The following is a 27,642-nucleotide window of genomic DNA, read 5'->3' on the forward strand; positions in this document are numbered from 1 at the left end:
GAATAGGTAGGGATAGGAAGTCACACAGTTATGCACTTAAGAGATAGGAACCAGACTGCACCATATTTACATTATAGATTTTACCATTTCCTCTAAGTAACAGAAGCTCACCCGGTGCTTGTGTTTGTTTATGGAATAATTACAAAAAGCTTCTTAGGAACATAAAGAATATAAGGACAATAAATCAATAACTAGCACGGTAATACACCAAAAATAGATAACTTGGGTAAGCCTAATCATTAAAGAAAAACAATTGAAATATAAATATGGAGTTTAGTTAATACTGTATCAATATTGGTTCATTAATTGTGACAATGTACCAGAGTAATGTAAGATGTTAACAATAGGGGAAATGGTGTGAGGTATATAGAAATTTTCTGTACTATTTTGAAACTTTGCTGTAAATTTAAAACGATTGTAAAATTTTTTTAATTAAAGTTATTTAAATTTAAAAATTATGGCATAAAAGCCTTGAAAGCGTGATGTTAACCTGAAGATTACAATAAAAAACTTAAAATGTGGGGGTTTTTTTTACATAAAAAATTTTTTTTGAGGATTCATATACTATCTCCTAATATGAAATGTCTTATATTGAGGCTGGCTTCAATACGAATGGGAGAGTTATTAGGGATTTTACTGTCACTAATGGTAGGGGTTTGCAGTCAAAAGCTCTAGCTCTGTGATTCTGTCCTTTGGTTTTCTAGGATCAAAAAACTGTACAATCTTCCTTCAGCCTTTATTTCCCTTTTAATTTAATGGAACAATTAGCAATGATGGTAACATAAGCAGTAAATATTTGAGTTCTGACCACAGGTAGACACACTTGCTGTTTAGAGCTTTACAAGCATCACTTTGTTTAGTTTTCCTGAGAAGCCTATGAGGCAGATATAATCATTGTCCTCATTTTACAGTCAAAGGGGTACCAATAGGTTCAGTCACTTGCCCTCAGGTAAGTGGTGGAGTTGGACCATGATGAGGCTATCTGCCTCCAGAGTCCACTCTTCTGCCCTTTCTGTCTACTCCCCCCATTCCTCTGGGCTCACATGTTCTTAAAATGCTATTCACCTGCCTCTGGTGGATATTGAGAGATTTTATAATTAGCTATTGATGCTTGGGGAAACACCCAAGTGGCAGATGTCTACCACATTTCCAGGAACATAAGAGGCACTCAGCAAATAGCTGTTAAATTAATTAATGGATAATACATTAATAATGAATGAATGAATGAATGAATAATGAATGAAAACATCCAAAAATCCCTAATAGTTATTTATTAGAGGAATATCTTCTAGGAAATGCTTTCTCTAAATTAGGGGTAAATATTGTGATGACATGCTGACTTCTCTCCAATAACGCTTCCTACAGTAGTTTCTAGGACCCTTAGAGGGAGAAATATGGCAATGGGAAAAACTTCTACTTCTAAAAACTCCCACTAAGTGACTTCTTATAAAACCATATTGAAAGTCACTTGGTAAATAGCTAGTTAATAAATACTCAGGCCAGTTTCACACAGTTTTGTACTATTGGGGCAAGGGAAGGGGAAGGGTGGTATTCAGTATCACTGTATTGGATCACTAACCCAGCAACAGCAACAAATAAAACCCTACTTTTCCTTATTATTATTGGCCATCTTACTATTTTCTTACTATATTTCCCTTACTATTATTGATCCATTGACAACGTGTAGCTTGTAGCTAGACTATAAATGTACAGCCTTAGTTCCCGTGTGTTCTGCAAACATGAAGTCAATAATCTTCTCATGATTCCATAAGTCAGACTTTCCTCTATCTCCTTCCAGTTATTTCAGTAGCCCAAAGGACCACAAGAGCTGGAAAGAGGGGCAGACCCACCCACGTATCTGTGGGACTCAGAGCAAGCATACAAATAGAGCCCATGTACCCTATCTCTAAAAACTATAAATCAAGGTAACACAATTTAAATGCTCTTTCTCTAACAAAGCTTTAAAACATACTCAGAGATTAATGTTCTCATACTCTTGTAATCACTGGAAGTCCAGTTTCAAATTTAAAATCCTGACTCCTTCCTTGAAGTACACACCAGACATAACAGTGTGGGAAGAGCAAGCTTTGGCACTCAGTCCTCAGCCCGCCTCTTCTGCTTCCAAATCCCAACATAAGAGGTCTCTCATGTAAGAATGTGGACTCTGCAGCCCAGACATCCAGACTCTGTCCACACAATGTACACACAATGCCCCTCAGCTAAAGGTGCACACACAGTGGTATGGTCCAACCTCAGGAGGATGGGCCCAGGGAAGATGCTCAGGCAGACCCTGGAAGTGGGCTCAGAGCATTTGAGCAGGGAACGCTGTAGATACTATCAATCACATACAGTCTGAAAAACAGAAAGATTATCAGCTTATTAATAAAGAGAATTTTAATATAGATAGTTGATTTAATATAAATAATTGATAATTTTAATATAGATGATTTAATATAGATAATTGATATGGATAATTGATTTAATATAGATAATTGAGATAACTTTAATATAGATAATTGATTAAGCAAGTATCAGAGGAAAGAAAAGGCAAAAGGGAATATACAAAATTCATACTTTTCTGACTATTATGCTACCAATCCCAGCTATCAACAAGACATTTAAAATGATTTCCCAAGATCTTAAATTTGGCTATGAAAGGGGGATAATTAGAAAAAGGGGGTGTTCAGCCAGCTGATGAAAAAAGAAAGCCTGGAGCTTCATGTTCCCGCAGTGTGCCTGGCTGACTCTCAGCACCATTTACCTTCTTGTCAACCTGCACACTACCCTCTGTCTGGCAGTCTCCTCCTGTCTGCTCTTCTGCATATTCACTGTAGGCAATGGATCGCTGTGGAAATGTTGTACAGTGAAGGAAAGAAGAGAGTGTGATGTGTATGTACCAGGGATGCCACTCTCAACCTCGCTCATCCTGTTAAGAAATCATCCAAGTGGTTGCCTTGTTCCTGGTCTGAGTCCTTCTGTAGTAGTACATATATACATATATACATACATACATATACATATGTATACATACATACATACACACATACATGTATACATACTGTTGCTTAAACATAAACTCACTAACTGCCAACACAAAAATGAAAATCCATTTCTTATTCCAATGTAAAGAAAGCTCTCACGTGACGAGGAAGTATTACAAATTTCCTAGTACATCCTACTATTAGGTGGAATTTTAGACATTTTTTTTTCCTGAGGTATGTTTTCAGCTAAGTAATCAGAAAGGTCTCTCCATAGCAATTGATTAGGAAATAAAGTGAACAAATATAAAAATATTCCTGGAAGTCCATCATTATATTATTATTTGGGAAATAAAATAAATATCTTTCCATAGCCATAAAGTTGCAAAGAACCTTATATCAGAAATCAAGAACCTTAAAAATAAATGTTTACATGAATTTTTTAGGGATGTGCTTGTTTTGGAGCTCCTAAACAAGTATAGTTTAAACTAAGCAATTAGTCTATATACTCATATTTGGGATAAATACTTTTTTGGGGGAGAAAAATTATTAGCCTAATCTTAATTATCTAAAGTTACTAGTTTTCTTCATTGAATACACTTTTTCTAAATGATCTTGGGCAAGTCACTCAGATCTGCGTTCATTTCTGAAAATGAAGCTGAATCGTGTTATCTACTCCTCAAAGCACCTTTGAGACTGAGAGGTAATAACTATGAGAACCTCAAGGACAGGTACCAGGTCGGGAAATGCTTTAAAACAGAGCTCATTTCGTTCTGTTTTTCTTTACAGTTCAGAGCTCTTAAACATTATAATCAGGCGAGCCAGCTTATCAACTTGCCCCCACTATAATGTCACTCAAAGAAAAACTCAAGGGGAAATGGGATGCCTCTTCTCCAGCAGCATCTACAGCAGAATACTAAGCTCTTCCATCACCCAGCTCTCCCAGACTTCCTTTCCTTCACACATAAACTTTGCTAAGGGCATGTGTTCATTCAAGTGAGTTGTTCAACTGCATTTCTAAAATTTAGCATAAGACAGAACACAGTTCCTGGGTGAGCACTCATACACATGATTAGTGATGTTTTCAGGCTTCATTAGGGACAGGACGAGAGAGAGTCACACAGCTTCCAGAGAGGCTCAGATGAGACATCAGCAGGTACTTCCTGACACCAGGAATTTAAACCCTGGAGGAGCAGGACACAAAAGGAGATGTAATATCGCCTCTCATTTGAATAGAGTTTAAAAGTGAAATGAATTGAATAAAGGAAGACTACTAACAGTCAAAGGATAGAAGAGTTGATCTCTCAAGGTGTCCTCTTGACTCTAATAATTAATTACTGTTACCATTTGTGGGACAGTGAACACTCCTGAGTTCTCTGCTGACTGTTTAACACCTGAGAAAGTCACTTATGGCTCACATCAAGAGCAAGGCATTATAATTTTTATGCTGGCTTCTCTTTTATACCAAAGTCACCAAATTGGTTTTCATGCAGGAACTCAGGTACAGAATGAGTTGAGTGTCCCAAGAAAGAGTATGTTTTCTACATCACCTCTTCCTGCTCATCCTTTAACATAGCAGCAAGATGCCACGTGCTTTCCTCCGCTTCTTCATGGCTGCCTTCATGTCAGCATTTCTGAGCGTGTAGATGAGGGGGTTCAGCATAGGTGTGACCACTGTGTAAAAGACGGAGACCACCTTATCCACAGGGAAGCTGCAGAAAGGCCTCAGGTAGATGAAAACACACGGCACAAAGATCAGGCTGACCACTGTTAAGTGGGAGGCACAGGTAGAGAGTGCCTTGCTCTGGCCCTGGCGGAAGCGAGTTCTCAGCGTGATGAGGATGACAGCATAAGAGAAGAGCAAGACCAAGAAGCAGACAAGAGACAGCAGACCACTGTTTGAGACCATCAGCACCTCTATCACATAGGTGTCCATGCAGGCCAGCTTGATGACCTGTGGGACGTCACAGTAGAAGTTATCCAGTTCATTGGGACCACAGAAGGGCAGCTGGATGACCAGTGTGACTTGTGTGATAGAGTGGATGAAACCCCCACACCAGCAGGCAAAAACCAACTGAAAGCACAACTGGCGGTTCATGACTGTCAGGTAATGCAAAGGATTACATATGGCAACGTACCTATCGTAGGCCATAACTGTCAGCAGAAACATCTCACTGGCTCCCAGAAAGTGCAGGAAGTAAATCTGGGCCAGGCATCCTGAAAAAGAGATGACCTTGTACTGCAGTAGGAAATCCCCTAACATCTTGGGCACAGTGACACAGCTCAGGCATAGGTCAATGAAGGACAGATGGCTCAAAAAATAGTACATAGGAGATTGGAGTAGGTGAGCATCAGCTTGCACTGTTACCACTATCAAGAGGTTTCCCAGAACAATAGCCACGTAAAACACCAAAAATAGTAAGAAGAGAAATAGCTGCAACTCCCAAGAAGATGATAGGCCCAGAAGAACAAATTCTGTCACCTCAGAATCATTTTCTTTTTTCATCAAGTCGAGAATACCAAGTGCCCTGGAAAAAGAATTAAATTGGAACAAGAGAGATTTAAGTTAACCAGAGAGTAAGGGAAGAGGGGATAGTAGAAGTGGGAAAAGGGGATCAAATATATGGTGTTGGAAGGAGAACTGACTCTGGGTGGTGAACATACAATGCAATAGATAGATGATGTTTTATAGAATTGTACACTTGAAACCTGTTACCCCAACAAATTTAATAAAAATTGTTTTAAAGTTTGATGTAATGTTTAAAAAGAGAGATTTAAATTAGACAAAAAGCAAAAAAAAAAAAAAAAAAAAAAAAAAAAAAGTCATCAGATTTTGACCTGGTGTTCATAGAATCATTTTCCAAGGTTAAAAAAATACAAGGTTAAAAAAAAAATACAAGGTTAAAAAAATGCAAGTTCTGTGAGGTAGGAAATGTATGTTCTTGTATAAATAAAACAAGGAACATCATTTTGTATCTCTTCCAACTCTTTATTCCTGTAATGCTTGTAAATTTAATTTACAACACACCAGAAAGGGAGACAATGACCTGGCATAAGGAGATGAGAACATGAGAATCATTCCAATTTTTAATAGACAGAATTATATTATTTAAAGAGTTCTGGAATGAAGCATCTAGATCCAATGCCCAGCTCTACCACTCACCAACGAAGTAACCTCAAGCAAGCTGTTAAACATGAGTTTTATTCTTTGTTTATTCAATCTAACATAGGGATACTAATATCTCCCAAAGTTATTTTGAGAATCCGTAGTATACTATGAACAATATACATTTACACAAAAAAATGACTACATCCCCTCAAAATAAGGGAATATTTCTTATTTATCTTTGTACTCACACCACAATGCTTACTGCATAATAATTTATCAAATTGAAGGAAGACTATATAGTGCTGTGAATTGCTATATTGTACAAAGTTTAGTAGTTATAAATGTATATGTTAGAAAACAAATTATTTAGGAAGGATTGAAAAGAAGCTTATGTTCTTTGTCTTTATTTTTTATCCCAGGTGACAGAGGTTTGGAAGTTTGTAGAGATTGGATAAGAAGAAATAAAACCTTTACCTTTATTTTTTTTCTTAAAAATTTTTTTTTTATTATATTAGTTTCAGGCATACAAAACAACATAATGATCAGACATTTACACCCCTCACAAAGTGATAACACCCCCCAAGTCTAATACTCCTCTGACATCCTAGCTGTTACAGTACCATTGGCTATATTCCGTATGCTGTACATTACCTCCCATGTCTATTATACCGAGAGTGCCAAAAAAATTTATACACATTTTAAGAAAGGAAAAAGCTATTAAAATTGTAATACGTAATATATATCAATAACAAAAGATGAATACAAGTCAAAATGTGACTTCTGCAATTACAAGAGGTGTTCAAAGTGGTTACCATCAGCGTCCAGACACTTTTGATTACGGCGAACTACTGCTTGGCAACATTGACCAAATTGTGCACTTGTATGCATTTTTTATATATGTATATAAAAAATATATGTGTATATATATAATTATATGTATATAATTATAATCGACATACAATATTATTCTACCTGAGCTTCAGGTGTACAGCACAGTGGTCAGGCATCTACACAATCTATGAAATGATCCCCCTGATAAGTCCAGTACACATCTGGCACCCTACATGATCTTTACAACATTGTTTATTATATTCCCCATACTGTATTCCCCAAAGAAATCCAAAACACTAATTCAAAAAAAATATGCACGCCTATGTTTATTGTAGTGCTATTCACAATAGCCAAGCTATGGGAACAACAAAACTGCCCACCAATAGACGATTGGATGAAGAAATTGTGGCACATTTATACAATGGAGTATTACTCTGCTCTAAAAAAGAATGAAATCTTACCATTTGCAACAACATGGATGGACCTAGAGGATATTATGTCAAGTGAAAAAGTCAGCTGACGCTATGGAAAACAGTATGGAGGTATCTCAAAATTCTGAAAATGGAACTACCTTATGATCCAGTAATTCCACTCCTAGGTATCTATCCGGAGAAATCCAGAACTTCAATTCAAAAATCTCTATGCACTCCTATGTTTATTGCAGCACTATACACAATAGCTAAGACATGGAAACAACCAAAATGCCCATCGGTAGATGACTGGATTAAGAAACTGTGGTACATTTATACAATGGAGTATTATGCAGCCATAAGGAAGAAAGAAATCTTACCATTTGCAACAACATGGATGGATCTAGAGAACATTATGTTAAGTGAAATAAGTCAGACAGAGAAAGATAAGTTCCATATGATCTCACTTATTTGCGGATTCTAAAGAAAAGAATAAGTGAATGAACTAATCAGAAACTGTTTGGGAGACAATGAGGAAAAACTGAGGGTTGCTAGATGGGCGGGGGGAGTGGGGGGTGGGGGGGAGGGTGAGGGGATTGGAGGGCAGTCGGTGACCACAGGATGGCCACGGGGTTTGAAAATTAATCTGGGGAACGTAATTTGGTGGTTACCAGAGCGTAAGGGGGTTGGGGGGTGGGGGATGAGGGTGAGGGGGATCAAATGTACGGTGATGGAAGGGGAGCTGACTCTGGGTGGTGAACACACAGTGTGATTTATGGATGATGTGATTCAGAATTGCACAACTGAAATCTATGTAATTCTACTAACAATTGTCACCACAATAAATTAAAAAATAAAAAAAAAATAGCTTTTCTACAAAATCTGTCAAATAAAATAAAATGTTATTTAAAAAAAAAAGTATACAACTGGTGAATTTGGATTATAGTTTCATATAAAGCAATACTTTGTTCCATTTTTGCAACTTTTCTGAAAGTTTTAAATTATATCAAAATAAAAGTTGCCACAGATGTATATGAAAAGTGCATTTCTAATAAAATGTTTTTTTAAATACTTCAAAAAAAAAAAAAAAGTCAGCTGAGAAAGAAAAATACCATATGATCTCACTTATATGTGGAATTTGAAATATTTACCTTTAAAATGTAGGGAAGCATCAAACTCAAAATGAGTAAGACGTGCCTGAAATATACTAAAAATTACCAAAAGTATAGACCAAGGGCAATGATTTATATCATTACAGCATGTACAAAAGAGGTTCACCATGACTTATTTTGTAGGAAAGGATAATAAGAGAAATCAGAATTATACTGTCGTTGGGCTTTTCAGCAGCCATAGGTACACTTAAGATAAATAAAAGATACACAAAGGTGTTGTTTTATACATTTCTCCTGTTTTACACTTGCGTTCACCCCCAGCATTGGGTGGGAAATCTTGAAACACAAATAAAAACTCAGGAAACATTGACACATTCTTTTCCATTAATGTGATTAAGAATTAGCAGATGCTGTCTATCCAAATTAGGATCTCCTCAATCTAGAACTAGCTCTAGGCAAGATATGAAGTGAGACAAAATTTGTATTTTTCTGTCTTCATTCCCAGTTACCTACTCCATGTTGTCCTTGGTTCTCTCGAATCATTCAGAGAAAGTTATGTGGTAGTTATTCATGTTAGGTGCCAAGGATTTACATAGGCAATGCAGAAAAACGCTGAATTTCAAAAGGAAAATTTCTTAATACCAAGAAATTTCCCTCTATACAATATTTCAAGATAAGCAAACAGGAGAGAGATTTTGGGGCCAGAAACATTTGAATGTCCCTTTCATACTACATATGTGACCACTCTCTTCACCAGGTTATAGAGCCAGGATATGAAAATCTTTATGGAAAGATCCAATGCAGCATGAAGGGAAGATGATAAAATCAAACTCTTTAAATAATCATGGGCTATTTGTGGATAGTGGGGCAACTACTCTCTAGTTTTTCTAAGCAGGGAACCAGAGAGATACGTGTAGAAAATCCTAAGAAAGGGAGTAAAGTTTTCCTCATGAGAGTTGTGGATTTTTTTCAAACAGACTATACTATGTTTTGCTATTTTGTCTATTTATTTTTGTCTATGTTGAACTAAAAGCATTCACAAAAGGAGAAACAACAATGATGGACATTTTATAGTTGGAGATTAAGTGCCATGTAAACTCCTTTTGAAGATATCTGGTGTGTTTTCTAATTTTTTCTGAAATACCAAGGAATAGACACCATTCCTTGGAGATGGTGCCCATCAGGGTATGTCCCATTGAGAAGGGCATACTCTTTCTGTTCTAAACATATTTGGCTTTGTTTGAAATATTGCACTTTAAATTGCATTTGGGGGAAGTGAAGAAGATTTAGCAAAAAGCAATTGAAATAATTTAACAAATAGAAAATTGGATATAGGAGGGACTGTGATAGAACCAGGTAGTCTTAAGACAACAATGCATGAATCCAGTGCCTTCTGTTATATAAAGTTGATCCTATCTTATCCAAACCTTGTAACCATCTTCCAAGATGCCGACAGTCCTAGAATTCCCTGATGCTATGGAAATGTCATTGTTCTGTGAATGCTTCTAAGTGTATAAACCTCAAACAACAAAATTACAATGGTTTCTTAAATTTAAAAATGATGAATGTTAAAGTATATACAGAAAAAATTACAGACAACAGAAGGTATAAAAATGGTTTCAGAGACAGAAAGAGGAGCAAGGGAGATGAATGGAGCTTTGAATAAATATATCCAAGAAACTTACATCATTGCAGTCAAGAGCTATGTGGGTTTGAGGAAGGAATATGTTGCCCTGCTTTTCATCCCACAAGCCTCTTCTTCATAATGTCAGGCCCAGCAAAATAAAAAATTCTCAGATGACCATCACAGTTGCCCCGTCTGTGCCCTAACTGTTTCCTTATAAAGCAAGCCCTAATTGAGGACTGGCTGTATAGATTGGGAAAATATCTCATCCCCAGGGCTCTAGCTGTGTCTGAGGCTTTTGCAGTTCTTACTGCTCAGCCTAATGAACGCTGGGATTCCCTGGGTTGCTGTTGTTTGAGTTGTCTGAATCTTGGTTCTTGCTGGAAAGCTGATCTTAGGCCTTGCATGTCCTGAAACAGTCAGACTTCATTTCACAACACAACCTACCCCTTTTGCCTACCTTGGATTGATGAATTTGAAATTACATATGCTATCAGTTTTCCATGTATCAGACTGTATCTGAGTAAAGCAATTCTCATTGGCTTCCAGCTTCCTGGAGTGGGCCAGGCCGAATGATAAATACCAAGTTATCACTGGAAGCTGGAAAAATGGAAACACTTCCTTCAAGGTATTAGAGAGCCTTAGTACAACACCTGAGTCTCTTGGTGACACCTCAAGCAACTTACCAAATTGGTGCCTGTGAATGGGTTTTATATAGAAAACACAGCTGTTGTCATTAATAATTGAATATTTTTAATAAATTGTTGCTGTCAAAGCATAATTTTTTAAATGTTATTAAACACAATTCTCAAATGAATAGATGATGAACAATGTCAAAAACTGCATTTAACTCTTTCATGAGAGACAGTAGGATGACAAAGCCAATTCAAAAGGGAACATAAAAATATGACTTTATATAATCAGAGTATAAAAAAGAACACTGAAATAAAAATTTTAAGTTATATGTAAACCAGTAGTTAATGTCCTAAAGGGAATACAACCTTAAACTTTGGGATTATCTTTTCTACCACACTAAAAAAATAAATAACACAATTTAGCAGTTTTTTATTACGTCTTATTATGTAATTGTATGATGTCTGAGAGCCCATAAATAGTAAATACTAAGTTGAACAAAATTATATGCCCCTGTAGTTAGATGACTCTAAAATGGGCTTTCTAAACAATATTTTAACATGACATTAAAAGGTCACATTTATACTTGGATTTCATTTAGGATAAAGACAGGAAGTACAGCATAACACCAGAATAATATCAGTCATTTCTCTTTCTCAGAAGGAGTTCTCATGGCAGTCCAGTTGTTAGACTTTTCCCTTCTCCTGCAAAGTGACAGCTCAGGGGAAAAGATGAGACATTCATAGGTGGGTGTAGGATCCACCTTGGTTTAGAAGATTCAGGCCCCATAGGAGTCAATAACTCCTGTCACAACTCTATCAGCTTAGTTTTCAGGATCCCTGCTAGAGACATGCACAGCCACTGGAATTATTGCTCTCAGGAAAGCCCAAATTTATCACCTCTCACCAAGAATTCATAAGTCATTCGTCATCTTACTCCAGACAAAACATTTATCAATCAATTCATTTTTACCTAAGAAATATTTTCAAGAATAGTTGATATGCCACCATTAGATTTTTAAGGAACAGAGCTAGAAAATAATGAAAGATAAAAAAGAAAACCTCTTCAATAAATGGTGCTGGGAGAATTGGAAAGCCACGTGCAGAAGAATGAAACTAGACTGCTATCTGTCACCATGTAACAAAATTAACTCAAAATGGATCAAAGACCTAAATCTAAGACCTGAAACAATAAACTTCATGGAAGAAACATAAGTACTAAACTTATGGACCTTGGGTTCAAAGAGGATTTTATAAAGTTGACCTCAAAGACAAGGGAAGTAAAACCTAAAATAAATGAATGGGGCAATTTCAAACTAAAAAGCTTCTACACAGCAAAAGAAACCATCAACAAAATAAAAAGACAACCAACTGAATGGGAGAATATTTTTGCAAACAACGCCTCCAATAAGGGGCTAATATCTAAAATATATAAGGAACTCATATAACACAACAATTAAAAAACAAACAGCCCAATTAAAAACTGGGCAGAGGACCTGAATAGACATTTCTCCAAAGAGATGGCCAATAGACATATGAAAAGATGCTCAACATCACTAATCATCAGAGAAATTCAAATAAAAACCACAATGAGATATCACTTCACACTGGTTAGAATGGCTATCATCAACAAGATAAATAGTAACAAGTGTTGGGGAGGCTGTGGAGAAAAAGGAACTCTCATACACTGTTCGTCGGAATGCAGATTTGTGCAGCCGTTATGGAAGGCTGTGTGGAGGTTCCTCAAAAAAATAGAGAATAAAATTACCACATGACCAATCAATCCCTTTCCTGGGTATCTACCCCAAAAGTCTAAAAACATTTATCCATAAAGATGTATGTGCTCCGATGTTCATTGCAGCTTTATTTACAGTGGCCAAGACATGGAAACAACAAAAGTGTCCTTCAATAGATGATTGGATAAAGAAGATGTGGTATATACACACAATGGAATACTACTGTGCCATAAGAAAAGATGAAATCGTGCCATTTGCAACAAAATGGATGAATCTTGAGATTATTATGCTAAGCAAAATAAGTTAGACAGAAAAAGTCAAGAACCACACGACTTCACTCATATGTGAGATATAAAACTGAAGGCAACAAAAGAACAAGACAAACAAATAAAGAAACAAAAACTCACAGACACAGACAATAGTTCAGTGGTTACCAGAAGGTAAGTGGGGAGAGGGAAAGTAGAAGAGGGTAAAGGAAGTCAAATATATGGTGATGGAAGGAGAACTGTCTCTGGTTGGTGAACACACAATGTGATATATAGATGACATATTACAGAATTGTACACTTGAAACCTATGTGATTTTATTTACCATTGTCACCCTCAATAAATTTTAATTAAAAAAAAAGAGGAACATGTCAATAATATAACAGAGGGGTCAGAAAATGTTTTTGTTTTTTTTTCCTAAAGGACCTAATAATAAATAGGCTTTACAGTATGTAAGGTCTCTGTCATAATGAGTTAACTCTGTATCATGAAAACAGACATAGAGAACGTGTATATAAATGGGTATGGTTGTTTTCCAATAAAATCTCATTGACAAAACAAAAAAAGACACATTAATTAAAATGCCCATATTTAAAGACAGAGAATCTTAAAAAGCAGCAAGAGCAAAGCAGTTAGTTACCAAAAAGGAGCTCCTATAAGACTGTCAGTGGTTATCTCAACAGAAACTTTGCAGGCTAAAAGGGACTGGCACAAGTATTCAAAGTGATGAAAAGCAAGAACCTACAACCAAGATTACTCTGCCCAGCAAAGCTATCATTTAGAACCAAAGGACACATAAAGAGCTTCTCAGACAAAAAATAGCTAAAGGAGTTCATCACCAAACCAGTATTATAAGAAATGTTAGAGGGATTTCTGAGAAGAAAAATGAAGAGGAGGAGGAGGAAGAAGGAATAGAGGAGGAAGAGGAGGAGGAGGAGAAGGAGGAAAAGGAAAAGGAGAAAAGATAAAAAATATGAATAATAAAATGGCAATAACTACATATCTTCGAGTAATTACTTTCGATGTAAATGGATTAAATGCTGCAATTAAAAGACCTAGGTTGGCTGAATTCATAAGAAAACGAAACCCTTACATATATGTGTGCTGTCTACAAGAGACTCACTTCAGATCAGAAGACACACAGAAACTGAAAGTAAAGGGATGGAAAAAGTATTTCATGAAAATGGATTTCAAAAACACCTGGGGTTGCAATATTTATACCAGACAAAAAAGACTTTAAAACAAAGGCTACAACAAGAGAAAAAGAAGTACTCAATTATCCCACTTCTGGATATTTATCTGAAGAAAGCCAAGCACTACTCCCAAGTGACATGTGCATCTATATGTTCATTGCAGCATTATTTACAATAGTCAAGATATGGAGACAATTCCATTGTATATATGTACCACCACTTCTTTATCCATCAAAGAATGAATGGATAAAGAAGTGGTGGTACATATATACAATGGAATGTTACCCAGCCATGAAAAAGAATGACATCTTGCCATCTGCAACAACATGGATGGACCTAGAGGGTATTGTGCTGAGTGGAATAAATCAGACAGAGAAAGACAAATGCTGTTTGATTTTATTTACATGTGGAATCTAAAGAACAAGATGAATAAACAAAGAAAACAGAAATAAACTATAGATACAGAGAACATTTTGAGTGTTGCCAGATCGGAAGGAAGTTGGGGGGATGGGTGGAAAAGTAGAAGAAATTAAGAAGTACAAATTGGTAGTTGCAAAATAGTCATGGGGATGTAAACTATAACATAAGGAATATAGTCAATAATGTAATAACTGTATGGTGTCAGATGGGTACTAGATTTATTGGGGTGATCACCTCGTCAGTTAAATAAAAAAATGTCTAATCACTATGTTGTACACCTGAAACTAATATAATATTGTATGTCAACTACAATTGAAAAATCAAAGAATATATTAAAGTCAAAAAAATCCTTTAAAAAAGTGTTTCTTTAGTCTTGCATGAGGACTTCTGTACTGGAAAGACCACCTGGACTGTAGTTACAACTCTGCCGCTTTTACTTCTGTGACCTCAGGCAAGTCACTTAAATTCTTTGACATTCAATTGCTTCATAAGTAAAATAAGGATATTGAGCCCATGCATATCACATGACTAAGGATCAAATAAAAGTGTATGTTCAGGTCTTATTATTTCTGCATCAATACCATTTGTTTCTCCTCTAATCTACTTTGTACTAAGTAAATTGCTGCCTGGTTTCGGAAGTAGCCCATTCATAGCTAAGGGCTCCCCTTCAAAGAAATTAGAAAACTGAGCTAATCATCCACAGCAGAAGACTTGGAAAGTGTCACCATTTCTCTGCTGAGATCTCTTGCAAGTTGCAGGCTCTTCTTGCTGGTCTCTGTTTCTTCCTCTACTGGTTTTCTCTCTGCAGGGAGGCCATCTGAGCACACAACTTGAGTTCCCTACTTGACAAAATGCCTTTGTCATATTGTAATCACAGAACAGTTTCTCTAGTAAGTCCCAGATCATATTGTGTGTTGTGTGTGTCAGAGGGCCCAGGTCTGGGATCGTTGGCTTTTGCAGGATTTGACAGTCCTCCTCTTTCCCCTCTTTCCCCAGAAGCAGGAACAAGGCTGGAAAGACCTCTGTTCTCCTTCACTCTCCTCTCTCTCTTACTGCTGACCACAATGAGCCTTGGATTGATGAACTGGCCTGGACTGCTCCCAATTGCACCATCGCAGACAGCTCCCTATTGCCTACCATCTCCTCTTACATCCCCTTCTGTTCCTGGGCCCCAGGACTGCACCTTTTTGTATCATGCTCCAATGTTAAAGACCTGCCTCAGACCCTAAGAGCAGTGCCGGGATAGAGAGGCACTGAGTCCAGGGCACAGTTCCTATCCTACCAGCTGATGCCTTTGAACGATTCCCCCACACTACAGCTTCTGAGACTTCAGCTGGGCATTATAAGAATTACATCTGGAACATTCCAAGGATTGGACCACCTGCAGCACCTTTCCTTTAAGCATCATGCTCCCTGTTGTCGGAATCTGTTTCTCTCTCCAGATACCCTGGAGCCCCTCAGATTCCTCAACACCTTTTCCTTCCATGGACACTGCCTGAATTATAGCCAGAACATCCCGTTGCCCATCAGCCTTAGTTGTCTAACCCTGACACGCAGCTGTCTGACAGAGCTACAGGAACTGCAAGGACTCTTCCCAAAACTTGTCCCTGATTCCCCTCCTACAACCAGCCCCAGCCCTTGGACCCTTTCCTGGAGGTGCTGGATCTGTCTGCCAACCTGCAGCTGAGTAGGCCAAGCTCAGCATGGCTTCCAGCTTCATTCCCTTAGATTGGATGACACCCCACTAGTGCATCAGACCTCCTAAGCTCAGAGCTGCTCCACTTGGACTGCCTCTCCCTTGTAGGAACAGATTCCGAAACACTGGGAATGACTGGCTACTTTGAGCTTCATGCACTTAACCTTGGAAGAAACCAAATCCAGAACTTACAGGATGGGGATCTCCTAAGCTGCAGTTCCCTGGAACTCCTCAGCCTTCCTGCCAATGCACCAGTTACTTCTCTCCAGTTTCCTGAGTGCCCTGCCCCAGCTTCAGTGGTTCAATCTGTCAGTGAATAAGCTGGGCCCAACCTTGGTGTCCCAGAAAGGCGGGTCAGCTCAAATCTGAGAGTGCTAGATTTGTCCCACAATGAAAGATGCATTCTGCCCTGCAAGGCCTTCTCCTCTCTTCCTCAACTCCAGAGCTCTGGCTGAGTGGTAATATCTCCAACTTATTCAGTATGAGCCTGGAGGGACTGAGGTGGCTAAAGACCCTAGACTGTGTTGGAACTAAATTAAGATGCTACAGCCAAGTTGGCTCTCCTTTCTTCCTGCCCTCACCTCACTGAACCTCCCGGGCACCCATTTAGAGTGTATCACAGGCAGACAGCTCCAGGGTCCCCAGAATCTGAATCATCTGCTGCTGGGTTCTTCTAAGACACGGGAGATCTATCCTCCCTGGCCTCCAGTACTGCTCAGCTTGGAGGTACGGGCAGCCACTTCCATGTTTAGGCAGCCACTCCCAGTGTTTAGGATCCCATGTGGAGAACACTTCTTGTTCTTGGAGAACCTTACCTTACAAATTACCTATATGTTGCTGTATCCGGACAACACCACAGTCATTTCCCTTCCCTGCATCTTCTCTAGTGAGGCTGCAACCTCTACATCTTCTCTAGCCATCAATACTGGAGAGTCTTCCCGCAGCTTCCTCTCCTGGAGCTCTTGAACTTTTCTGGTCTGATCCTGAGGGTACAGAAAATCTGCATCTATTTGGGATGCCCAGGCTGTGAGTGCTGGAGCTGGGGGATTTGGATTTCCTCTGCGAGCCAAGATCAGTGAAGCTGGAGATGTTACTGAAGGAGCTGCCTCAGGAACTGGCAATGAGCGACCTGAACCTCAGGAGCTTCTCTGTCTCCTTCAGCTGCTGCTGCCCAACTCCAAATGGGCCTTGGGGCTGGACAGCAGCCTCCAGGGACTAATCCCCCAGATGCCTCAATATGCTCAGATATCACCTTCATCAGCTAGTATGAAGCTCTTGGGTGGGGCCTTGGGCAACACAGTCCCCAAACACCTCTCTGTATGTGCTGGAGAACTCCGTCTGCAAGTCCAAAGCCTGATATTACTCCAAGACGCCATCGCTCTTCTTCCTTTCTGGTCACTGCCCACATGATCCTGAGTTTCAGGGCTTTCTAACAAGCTTCACTCTGGTGTTCCTGCTGACCTTCTTTGCATCGCGTGACTGTCCTAAACGGCCCTGGCTTCACCACCTCCAGACCCCATTTCCTGTCTGGTGGTAGAAATTGGGTGCACATCACCCCAGAAGCCAGTTCCATTATGATGTCTTTGTATCCTAGTGAGGGCAGGACCGAGCCTGGGTACTGGAAGAACTGGTTCCCACCTTGGTCAAGCCTCTTCTAGATGGCGAGGGTTTAAGGCTATGCCTGCCTGAGAGGGGTTGGGCAGGATAGAAAGGATGCTATGGCTACCAGCATGGAGAGCAGCACAGGCACCCTCTGTGTACTCACCTCCCAGGTCCTGGGAAGTTCCTGGTGCAACCTAGAATTAAGGCTTGCCACTTGCCACTTGGTAGCCAAACCTGGGACTTCCGCTGCTTTTTCTGGAGCCTATTGATCAGCAGAAGCTGCCCAGCTACCGCCCCCTTTCCTGGTGGCTGCAGAAGGAGGACTATTTTGATTTGTCCCAAGAGAGAGTTGAGTGGGATGTCTTCTGTGAGCAACTCCAGAAAAAGCTAAGGAAAGCTGGGCAAGAGAAAGGATTTGAGGCTGTGAAAGAGAGATTTGGCCATGCAGGAACAACTCCCAGAAGGGGCCTGGACGCTATCACGTCACTGGAGAGCAGTCTGCAGGCAATGCTCATTTCAAGCCTACTGTCCGCACTAAAAATGACACATGAAGAAACCAAATCCCAATGGGATAACATATTAGAAAACACATAGAAACAATATATTCATTGAAAAACTGTTCTAATATTTGTTAGTCCTCCCAACACAAGGCATCCCCTAAAAAAGAATACACAAAAATGTTTTCTAGAATTAAATCTGCATTTTTCATAATAAATTCATTCTGCCTGATGAAAGTAATATATTTACTTGTTTGGTAAAATAAAAAATCTACTTTATTCTAGCAGAATGGGACAAGAATCAATGAGGTATTTGTCGGCTTGCAGAAGCTAGATTGAAACCATGCCAGCAATTCACCAAAGGTCCAAAAATTCAGAGTTTTCCTAACTTATGAGGCTCTCACAATAATAGTATTACATGGGGGAGAACAAGAGTTTTAATCCTATATTACAGGTGGGAATCTAAGCACACAAAGATTAAGTGATTTACCACCCTGGCACAACTGTTACAAAGTTTGGACCTGGCCCTAGTTCCTCTGAGTTACAATCCCGGAACTCTATGTTCTCTCCTCTCCTATCTGCAGTTATCTTTAACCAATGACAACTTACCTTGCTACAAAGTTAAATTAGCCAAGCATTTGGGAAACGTCTTCCCCTTCCTGCAAATCTATCAAAGCAGTTATCACCAAATAAAACCTGTGTGTGCTACTGCCATCTGGTGGTTATATCTTTGTTCCTTGTTCAGCCCAGAAATCGCCAGAACCACCTACACAATCCTTGCAGAACCATCTTTGGTCAAACTAAGGAGCCACTCAAATTTTGGCTTAAAGAGTGAAATAACTTCACACACTTTTTTTTTTTCTTCAGGAAAAATACCAATTTCTTCAATTAATGGAGTTGGACTATTTGTAGTCTCAGCATAACTCTGGGTCTTTGCAAACCAAGCTGTAATCCAGAATTCCTTTTCTTCCTTTGTCTGCTGTCAGTCAATGACCCTTGGAAATTACAATTTATTTTTGAAATATTTGAAGCTTAATATTTCCCATTACATTTTTTTAAATGTCATTGACGTTACCTGGAGAGTTTATTTCTTTTCTTGACACATCTTAGATGTATATCATGGAATTTCAGGATTGAAAGAAATGTGCTTCTGATGCTTAAGTCCCCTGTACCACATTCACAGCCTGTATCTGATAAAAATCCATGGTATAAAGTAATCTTCTAGAGCAGCTTTTTCCATCACTGGATAGGTTTCTGTGTTAGAAAGTTATTCTCCATATTGAATTACAATGTGTTTCCCTGTAACTTTTAACTATTACATTTAATTCTGTATTTTGGGGATTAAATGGGACAAATTGAATTGCTCTGTTAAATGATCACCTATAATGATGAGTGGTGAAAAGAAAAGGGAGGGACACATGCCAGAATGGGGTTAATTAATTAATTAATTTAATATAGCTAATCAATTTAGTTAGCGATATCCAATAGCAAAAGACAAAGGCTATTGACAGAATGTGCAATAGACATGTGAGTAGAATATGCTAATGACAGAAAGTAAAGGTGGTTAAGACTAAACTATATACATTGATAACAATGTCATGTCAAAGGAGTATATATACATATAAGTTTAAGAGACCTCAACTATGTTTACTATTGATCAAAAATCTCTTGCCCAAATACACAAATAACATTAATAAGGCATATTTAAAAGTAGTAATAAGCTTTATAGGATAGTAACTATTACAGTAGATACCAAAAACTCACCAAACTGGGAGAGAACAGCACTGGAAAAGTCATAAATCAAAACCTTGCCAGTTCTGTAGCTGAGAGAAACTCAGGCGTCTCCCACACGCTGCTTGCTAGTTCCCAAGAATGCTGTTGTTGGCATTGTCGTTGTTGTTGTTGTTGTTGCTAAAAGTCAAGGCGTCTTCTGATGTTGTAAGCTGCAAGCTTCACACAAGTTTTCTTGATGCTAACAGGGTCTCAAGAAGGCTAACCGTGGGTAACAACACTGGAGAGGTCTGGAACCAGCCAGACCTCACCAGGTTCACAGCTGGAAGTCAGGACATCCCCTGGTCTTGTAAGCTGCATGTTGCTGGAAATCTTCAAAATTTTGGAATGATGAAAAATCACCAATGACAAATTACCAAATGACGAAATAATAATTACACTGTCTACTGAGGTCTGACTTATATATTTTCTCAGATGTACCTTACAGCCAAGTTTATTGCACCTGCCTCCCCTTCCGGGAATGGCCAGTTCCGGGAGGGTCCAGCAGTTACTGATAGGAATGCTGGCCATCCGGCCAAAGGGCCAGTTCATCTGGATAAGCAACAAGGCCCGGTGATGTGCCTGTCACGTCCTAATATAACTTAGCTACTTCTTCACTTCATCTGCTGATGTGGGCAAAACAGACAGAAAGCAACATCATCTCGTATCTCACCTTCTCGGGAGAATGAGACCAAAGGGGGAATTCGCTCAACCCCTGATCATAGAATTTTTTTAACCCTAAGCTAACCATCACCTCACAGCACAGACAGAACAGTAGCTTCATCCCACATCTCCCCTACTCGAGAGAATGAGACCAAACATGAGAAAAGCAACCTCATATCTCATATCTCACCTACTCGGGAGAATGAGACCAAAGGGGGAATTTACTCAACCCCTGATCACAGCACAGAAATTACCTCACATGCAGGAATAGATAAAAGCTAATAGACAAAAGCTCACATCAACAAATGAAGGCAAATTTTCCTCAATATCTACCCTACACTTCGGCCTCAAATTTTGTATTCGTTGGTTATAGGTGATCATTGTCACTCATATATGAGTAACACTCCAGCACACCTGATACAACTATAAACAACGTAACAAATTTACAAAAAGCTAACCATCACCTCACATGCAGTCTCTCATGTGAGAGAACAAATAACAAACCAAGGGAACAAAAAGTAAACCAAAAAGCTAGCCAACACCTCAGATGTAGTCTCTCATGTGAGGGTACAAAGAACAAACCAAAAAGCTAACTATCGCCTCACGTGTAGTCTCATGTGAGGGAACAAAAAACAAACAGACAAAAATTTACATCAACCAATGAAGATAAATTTTCCTCAACATCTTCCCTACATCATCCTTCCTTTGTTCCAATAGTCTTTTATTCACCAATTTAAGTATTCCCCATTCTTTTCACTGTTACTCATTTTCCATACTTCTCAGCCCCTCTAAATTTCTTTCCTCCAAATGCACTGCAGTTTGGCCATGTACTTCTTAAATTGTGAGATCCAGAGCTTATGAAGGGCTCTATATCTGATCTCTGTACAATCAAACGGGGTTAGATCATTCCCTCCATTTATATATTCTGAAGTCACATTACTAGTTGTGGCAATCATAATATTGATTTAAATGTTGAATTTACCTTTCTTTGGCTGAAGTGAGATTAAAAGAACAAATTCACAGAACAAGTGAAGCAACAATTTACAGTCAAGTACTAATGGAACAGTTGTTATAATCCCAAAATCCCAACATTACCACAGCATACTTGGGGCTGGTATATGTGTAGAACTGTGGAAAGAATGGAATAGACAGAGAAAAGCTTTGAAGTGTTTTGTAAATTATTTGCAATAACTAACCTCTGTCTTTATATTCTTTGACTTTGCAGAACCCTTTGCCTTTACATTTTAATTCCTAAATCTAGTATTATCTCTTTTAGTAGAGAAATATAGCTGCATTACTATCAATATATACAGATGCTTCCGTACAGTTAACATGCTGATCCAAGGCTTAAGACCAACGTATTCTTCAGCTTAGATCCAGGTCTTATCATCTTTTCTTTTTTCCCTGGAGGTTGGACCAATTTAGAACACAGTTAAATAAATACTTTCTGAGATCTGGCCAAAACTTTCACATTGTTATTCCTAGATGAGGCCACTGGGAGAAGGTGAGTAGTCCAGGAGGGTCAGAAACAAACCTTGGCACATTTATTAAAAAGTGTATGGGTGCCTGGAGCTCAGTGGTAACCCCTGCCAGCTCTCCAAGATGGGCTATCAAAGAGAGGAGAGGCACAGCTCTGAATTTTTTATAATATCTTTTTTGCTTTCCTCTACAAGTGTTACATTTTCTCCATATAAAATGTAAATTAGGGTGGAAAAGGTGAAAGGGATTAAGTATAAATTTCCTGTTATAAAAATTGTCATGGGGGATATAAGATACAGCATAGGGAATATAATAGTCAATAATATTATAATAACTATGTACGGTGCCAGATGAGCACTAGACTTATCAGGGGGATCACTTTGTAAGGTATATAAACGTCTAATCACTATGTTGTACACCTGAAACTAACGTAATATTGCATGTCAACTGTAATTGAAAAATAATTTTTAAAAATAAATAAATAAAAATAAAGTTAGTCAACGACTGAAAAAACAAAATGTAGTTTAAAATAGCTTCCTCAGAATGAAAGTAGTTAGACTCTAAACTATATAGCACAGCTTCCAAAATCAGTGCTGGTCTAACTAAATGTTAGGTTACATGTATTTTATTTATAAATATATAGGTGAATATATTTAATAAAAATAATAATGCTTTAATTAAATTGAGATGTTAACGGAACCACAATGACAGCTTTATTCTATACCTTATTACTTAATCAAGTCAATATACCAGATTTCGTGACCCTGAACATGGGGCAGAAGAAAATAGCAGGCAATAAGAGAACATTTTTCTATTCAAGTACATTGGCTAACCCCAAAGGGAAAAATGTCAGCTACACATTATAAGCACATTTTCTTTAAGAGGGAGAAATCTAAAATGGCTCACTAACTTATTTAAAAATAAGAGGAAATGATTATAAAGCCAATCAATAAAAATATTTAAAGATATGGAAACTTAGATACAGAAACAGACTGAGAGAGAAGACAGCAAAAAACAGTGTGTGTACGCACACACACACAACCTTCCAGCGTGAATATAACTTAGCAACAATCAGAAAGCACAGAGCACAAAGGGGAGTGCATAAATGGGTCATAAAGAAAGACGAAGTGATTCAGGGAGAGGGGTGGCTTCGATGGGCTTGTCTTCAGTAGGCTCCTGTCATGGATAGCCTCCCATTTAATTGGACGGGTGGTGTATCCCCATAACAAATAAAGTCCTTGTTGCCTGGCTTTTGTTTTTAGCACACTGGAGAGTCCAGTCTTTGCATTTTCTTTTAATTTTTTGTCCTGACTACAAGCAGTTGTTTTCTTAATTGACTACTCTTAGGTCATGTGCACTGATTCAGACAACAATATCCAATGAGCACCTATAATATAGCGGACACTGTCTTAGATTCTGGGAATATGCCAATAAGCAAAATAATGTCCTCCTCTTATTTTCAGGTGGTTGGGACAGAAAATACATACTATGTATATAACACAATGTCACGTAGTGATATGTGCTTTGAAGAAAGCTAAAGCAGGATTGGGACACAGAGTAGCAAAGATGGGCTAAATTAGGGAAGGCCTCCCTCTCAGTCTCTGATTTTTACCAGAAACCTGAATGAAGTAAATTAAGGCACGTGAATATTAGTGAGGGGAGAGAGGGACATTATGGGCCTTGATACAGGCCACACTTGACGTATTGGCTGGCTGGAGTGGGGTTAGTGGAAGGGAGAGTGGTAAGAAATGAGGAAGGCCTTATTGGCCTTATAGGCTGTGGTAAGGTATTTGGGATTGATCTGTGTGTGTTTAAAAGACTGAGAGCAAATATTTGACATGATCAGATTTCTAAAACTACCAGTCTAGCTACTATGTGGGTAATAATCTCTAAGTATATAAAAACGGATATGGTTTTTCCAACATTCCCAATATTATGTGGAAAGAAATACCATCTGAAACTATGCGTGTGATATTATTAAAGATTGTAATTGTAAACAAACTCTTGCTTGGTGGCTATACATTCTTGCAGTGTTTTCTTCTATTTACACAGAGCTTGAACAGTACAATTGTTTAAACCTGCGTATATCCTTATATAGATTTGGCCCAAGTTGGTGTTTCTGAACTAGTTTGAAAACCTCTGAATGGCAAGAGAGCATCTACCTTGTTTCATGTAGTTCTGAGGACACAAAACATAGGCATGTGTTTGATGGACCAGGATGGGTGTGGTGATCGCGATGGAAAGGCTGTAATAAGCACCCACATACCCCAGTTCCTTATGTCCTCGAGTATCACACTGAAACAAAGCACAGTAAAAATCTTCACATAATCTAAAACTATGCTGCTAATTGAATTATAAAGACATTTAGAGAACATTTTAATGAGAAAACTTCTGTAGTCATTTGTGACATGGTAATGTCTTGTTATCCCGGTTTTAGGAGCTGAAAAATGAAAAATTCAGAAAGAAATAATCATTCTGAGCCTGTGAGTGAACTCAGTCTTCTTGGATTCCCTTGTACTTAGGAGATTCAGATCCTCCTCTTGTCACTCTTCTCTGTGATCTATGTACTGGCATTAATTGGAAACCTTTGCATTATCTGTGCAGTGTGGTGCGACCACTATCCTGCTGGCCAATTTTTCTTTCCTAGAGATCTATCTAGTATGTTATTGCTACCGTCCCCAATATGCTAGCCAGTTTTCTCTCTGAGATCAACACCATCTCTTTGTTTGTCTGCTTCCTCCAGTTCTACTTCTTCTTCTCCATGGGCACCGCTGAGACCTTCTTCTTGTCTACCATGGCTTTTGACAGGTATCTTGCTATCTGCAGGCCCCTGCACTACCCACCCCACTGTCGTGAAAGTTCAACACTGCATCAGAATGTGTGCCTGCAGCTGGATGTGTAGCTTCTCCTGTTTTCTCCTCCCAGTTTATCTCATCTCCCAGCTTCTTTTTGGGTGCCCCAATACTATTCATCATTTCTTTTATATGACCAAGGACCCCTTATGAAGTTGCCCTGTGTGTCAACTCCTGCCATTGAGATCACATGTGGCATCTTGAACTCAGTCCTCATTTTCTCCACCTTCCTCTTTATTACAGGCTCCTACACCCAGTGATCAGAGCTGTGCTGAGGGTCCCCGCAGCAGAGGCTGGTGGAAGGCCTTCTTTACATGTGGCTCCCATCTGGTCATGGTGTCCCTGTTCTATGGCTCTTTCATGGTGATGTACCATGGTGAGCCCAACAGCAGGCGATCCAGTAGGGATTCAGAAAATTGTGACGTTATTTTATTAACTCCACTTTTCTTTTTTTTTTTTAATTAAATTTATTGGGGTGACAATGGTTAGTAAAATTACATAGGTTTCAAGTGTACAATTCTGTAATACATCATCTATATCTCACATTGTGTGTTCACCACCCAGAGTCAGTTATCTTTCTATCACCATACATTTGACCCCTTTCACCCTCTTCTATAACCCTCTGCCCCACTAACCCTCTAGTAACCACTAAATTGTCATCTGTGTCTATGAGTTTCTGTTTCTTTATTTGTTTGTTTCATCCCTTTGTTGTCTTCAGTTTTATATCCCACATATGAGTAAAATCATATGGTTCTCAACTTTTCCTGTCTGATTTATTTCACTTAACATAATAATCTCAAGATCCATCCATGTTGCCGCAAATGGCACTATTTCATCTTTTCTTATGGTATTCCATTGTGTATATACACCACATTTTCTTTATCCAATCATATCGAAGGACACTTCGGTTGTTTCCATGTCTTGGTGATCACAAATAATGCTGCAATGAACATCAGCATACATATATCTTTATGGATAAATATTTTCAGATTTCTTGGGGTAGATACCCAGGAGAAGGAATGCTGATCATATGGTAATTTTATTCTTAACTTTTTGAGGAATCATCACACTGCCTTCCATAGTGGCTGCACCAATCTACATTTCCAACAGTGTATGAGGGTTCCTTTTTCTCCACAGCATCTCCAACACTTGTTATCATTTGTCTTGTTGATGATAGCCATTCTAACTGGGGTGAGGTGATATCTCATTGTGGTTTTTATTTGCATTTCCCTCATAGCTAGTGAAATTGAACATTTTTTTATATATCTCTTGTATATCTTCTTGGGAGAAGTTTCTATTCTTGTCCTCTGCCCATTTTTTAATTAGACTGTTTGTCTTTCTTGTTACTGTAACTCCTCTTTTCAATCCCTTGATCTACAGCCTCCAGAATAAAGAGATAAAGGAGGCCCTGAGAAAACTGTTGAGGATTATGACCCTTTGTCAAAGACAGTGTCTCAAGAACTAGAATCCATATATGTGTAGGACAAATAATGATATAAAATTGTAAGAAGTTAATGATCTTAAGTAAATCTGAGAGACAAATATATTTCTTATATTCCCTGGAATATATTTAGGGATGCATTTCAATGAAGCTAATAAGATCGTACCAGAACTTGCCTAAATCATTTATTTGTACTAGGCTTTATTGTATCAATATTTCTATGTGCATTGCACAGAAACAAGAAAATACCAGTCATCCTCAGGAATTTTTAAAGAAAAAAACCATATATAGCACAGAGGTCAACTGGTCAGTTTCTATCTTTTGCAGATTTAGGTAAACTTCTTTCTAACTCCTAGTTTCATAGTGATTAAATGTCTGGAGTACCTACCACTATCTCCTTACACACACACACACACACACACACACCATACAAACACGTTCACGTGTGCTTCTCCTCCCAATCCTGAATCTACTTGATGTCTCATTTTGATCACATCTATCTGGATGTGAGACTCATCCTCTTCAACATTTTATCCAAAACGAAACTCATTCCAGGTTGTATGGGTTTATTAACCTGACTACAGGTTGGGATTAGGGAGAGTCAGAGGAAGGGCCACCATGCTGAACACCCAATCAATCTCTCATATTATACCTGGTACTGCCTTTTTTCTACCTTCCTCTTCCTCTTCTTATCACCCACAAGAGTGACCAGAATATCTTTCCCTTTCTTATTCAGAATAATTTTGTCCATATGTAGGCCTTTTGGGATTTGAGATTCTTCCTCAAGTGAGCTTGCCAAAAAACTTATCCTTAGCAAACCTAATTCTTTAACAGGATCATATGAAAATAGTTTTCTCCAACTGGTTACTTTTTTTAGGTTCTTGTAACTTGATATGTTCCTTATTTATCTTAGTACCACCTAGGAGCACTCAATGCAAAAGAGTAAATGTACTGAAACCGAATAGAAGTGAGACCTGAAAATAAGATTGCCTGGAAAAAATTTAATGAATAATAATGCATATTTTAAGTGCTTTATGATTTTTAAAGTGTTTTTCTCCATTTATGTAGTACAATGAACACTAACCATGCATAGAGGATAGTGTGTGTGTGTGTGTGTGTGTGTAAATGAGATTGTATGGACAACGTCTGAAATGAAGTATATTACTCTTCAGTTAATTTTCAAAGTGGCCTGGAAGCATCATATTCATCTTAGTAAATAAATCTTACATCGATGGCACAATCTCATCTCTTAGTGAAATTGTGCCCAGTTTCTTAGGAACATAAAAGACAAGATTCACCAGTTTATCTTCATTTTAGCTATGCAAGGGAGA

The 27,642-nt window shown here is 38.3% G+C and overlaps 1 protein-coding gene and 2 pseudogenes across 1 annotated transcript; 2 read left to right on the forward strand and 1 right to left on the reverse strand.

Moving 5' to 3' along the window:
• Window positions 1-4,545: 4,545 nt before the first annotated feature.
• On the reverse strand, window positions 4,546-5,484 carry LOC117023894 (olfactory receptor 4Q3). Its single transcript, XM_033109122.1, has one exon. The coding sequence runs from the start codon at window positions 5,482-5,484 to the stop codon at window positions 4,546-4,548; it is 939 nt and encodes a 312-aa protein (XP_032965013.1).
• A 9,678-nt stretch (window positions 5,485-15,162) lies between these two features.
• LOC117023155 (toll-like receptor 11) lies at window positions 15,163-18,203 on the forward strand (annotated as a pseudogene).
• A 2,108-nt stretch (window positions 18,204-20,311) lies between these two features.
• Window positions 20,312-26,335, forward strand: LOC117023156 (olfactory receptor 11H6-like; annotated as a pseudogene).
• The last annotated feature ends 1,307 nt before the right edge of the window (window positions 26,336-27,642 follow it).

Source organism: Rhinolophus ferrumequinum, chromosome 6, assembly GCF_004115265.2.
Source record: "Rhinolophus ferrumequinum isolate MPI-CBG mRhiFer1 chromosome 6, mRhiFer1_v1.p, whole genome shotgun sequence".
Lineage (NCBI taxonomy): Eukaryota > Metazoa > Chordata > Mammalia > Chiroptera > Rhinolophidae > Rhinolophus > Rhinolophus ferrumequinum.

Bases quoted from the DNA above. Each gene is read 5' to 3' on its own strand.
- LOC117023894 (XM_033109122.1), bottom strand. From the start codon at position 5,484: ATGAAAAAAGAAAATGATTCTGAGGTGACAGAATTTGTTCTTCTGGGC.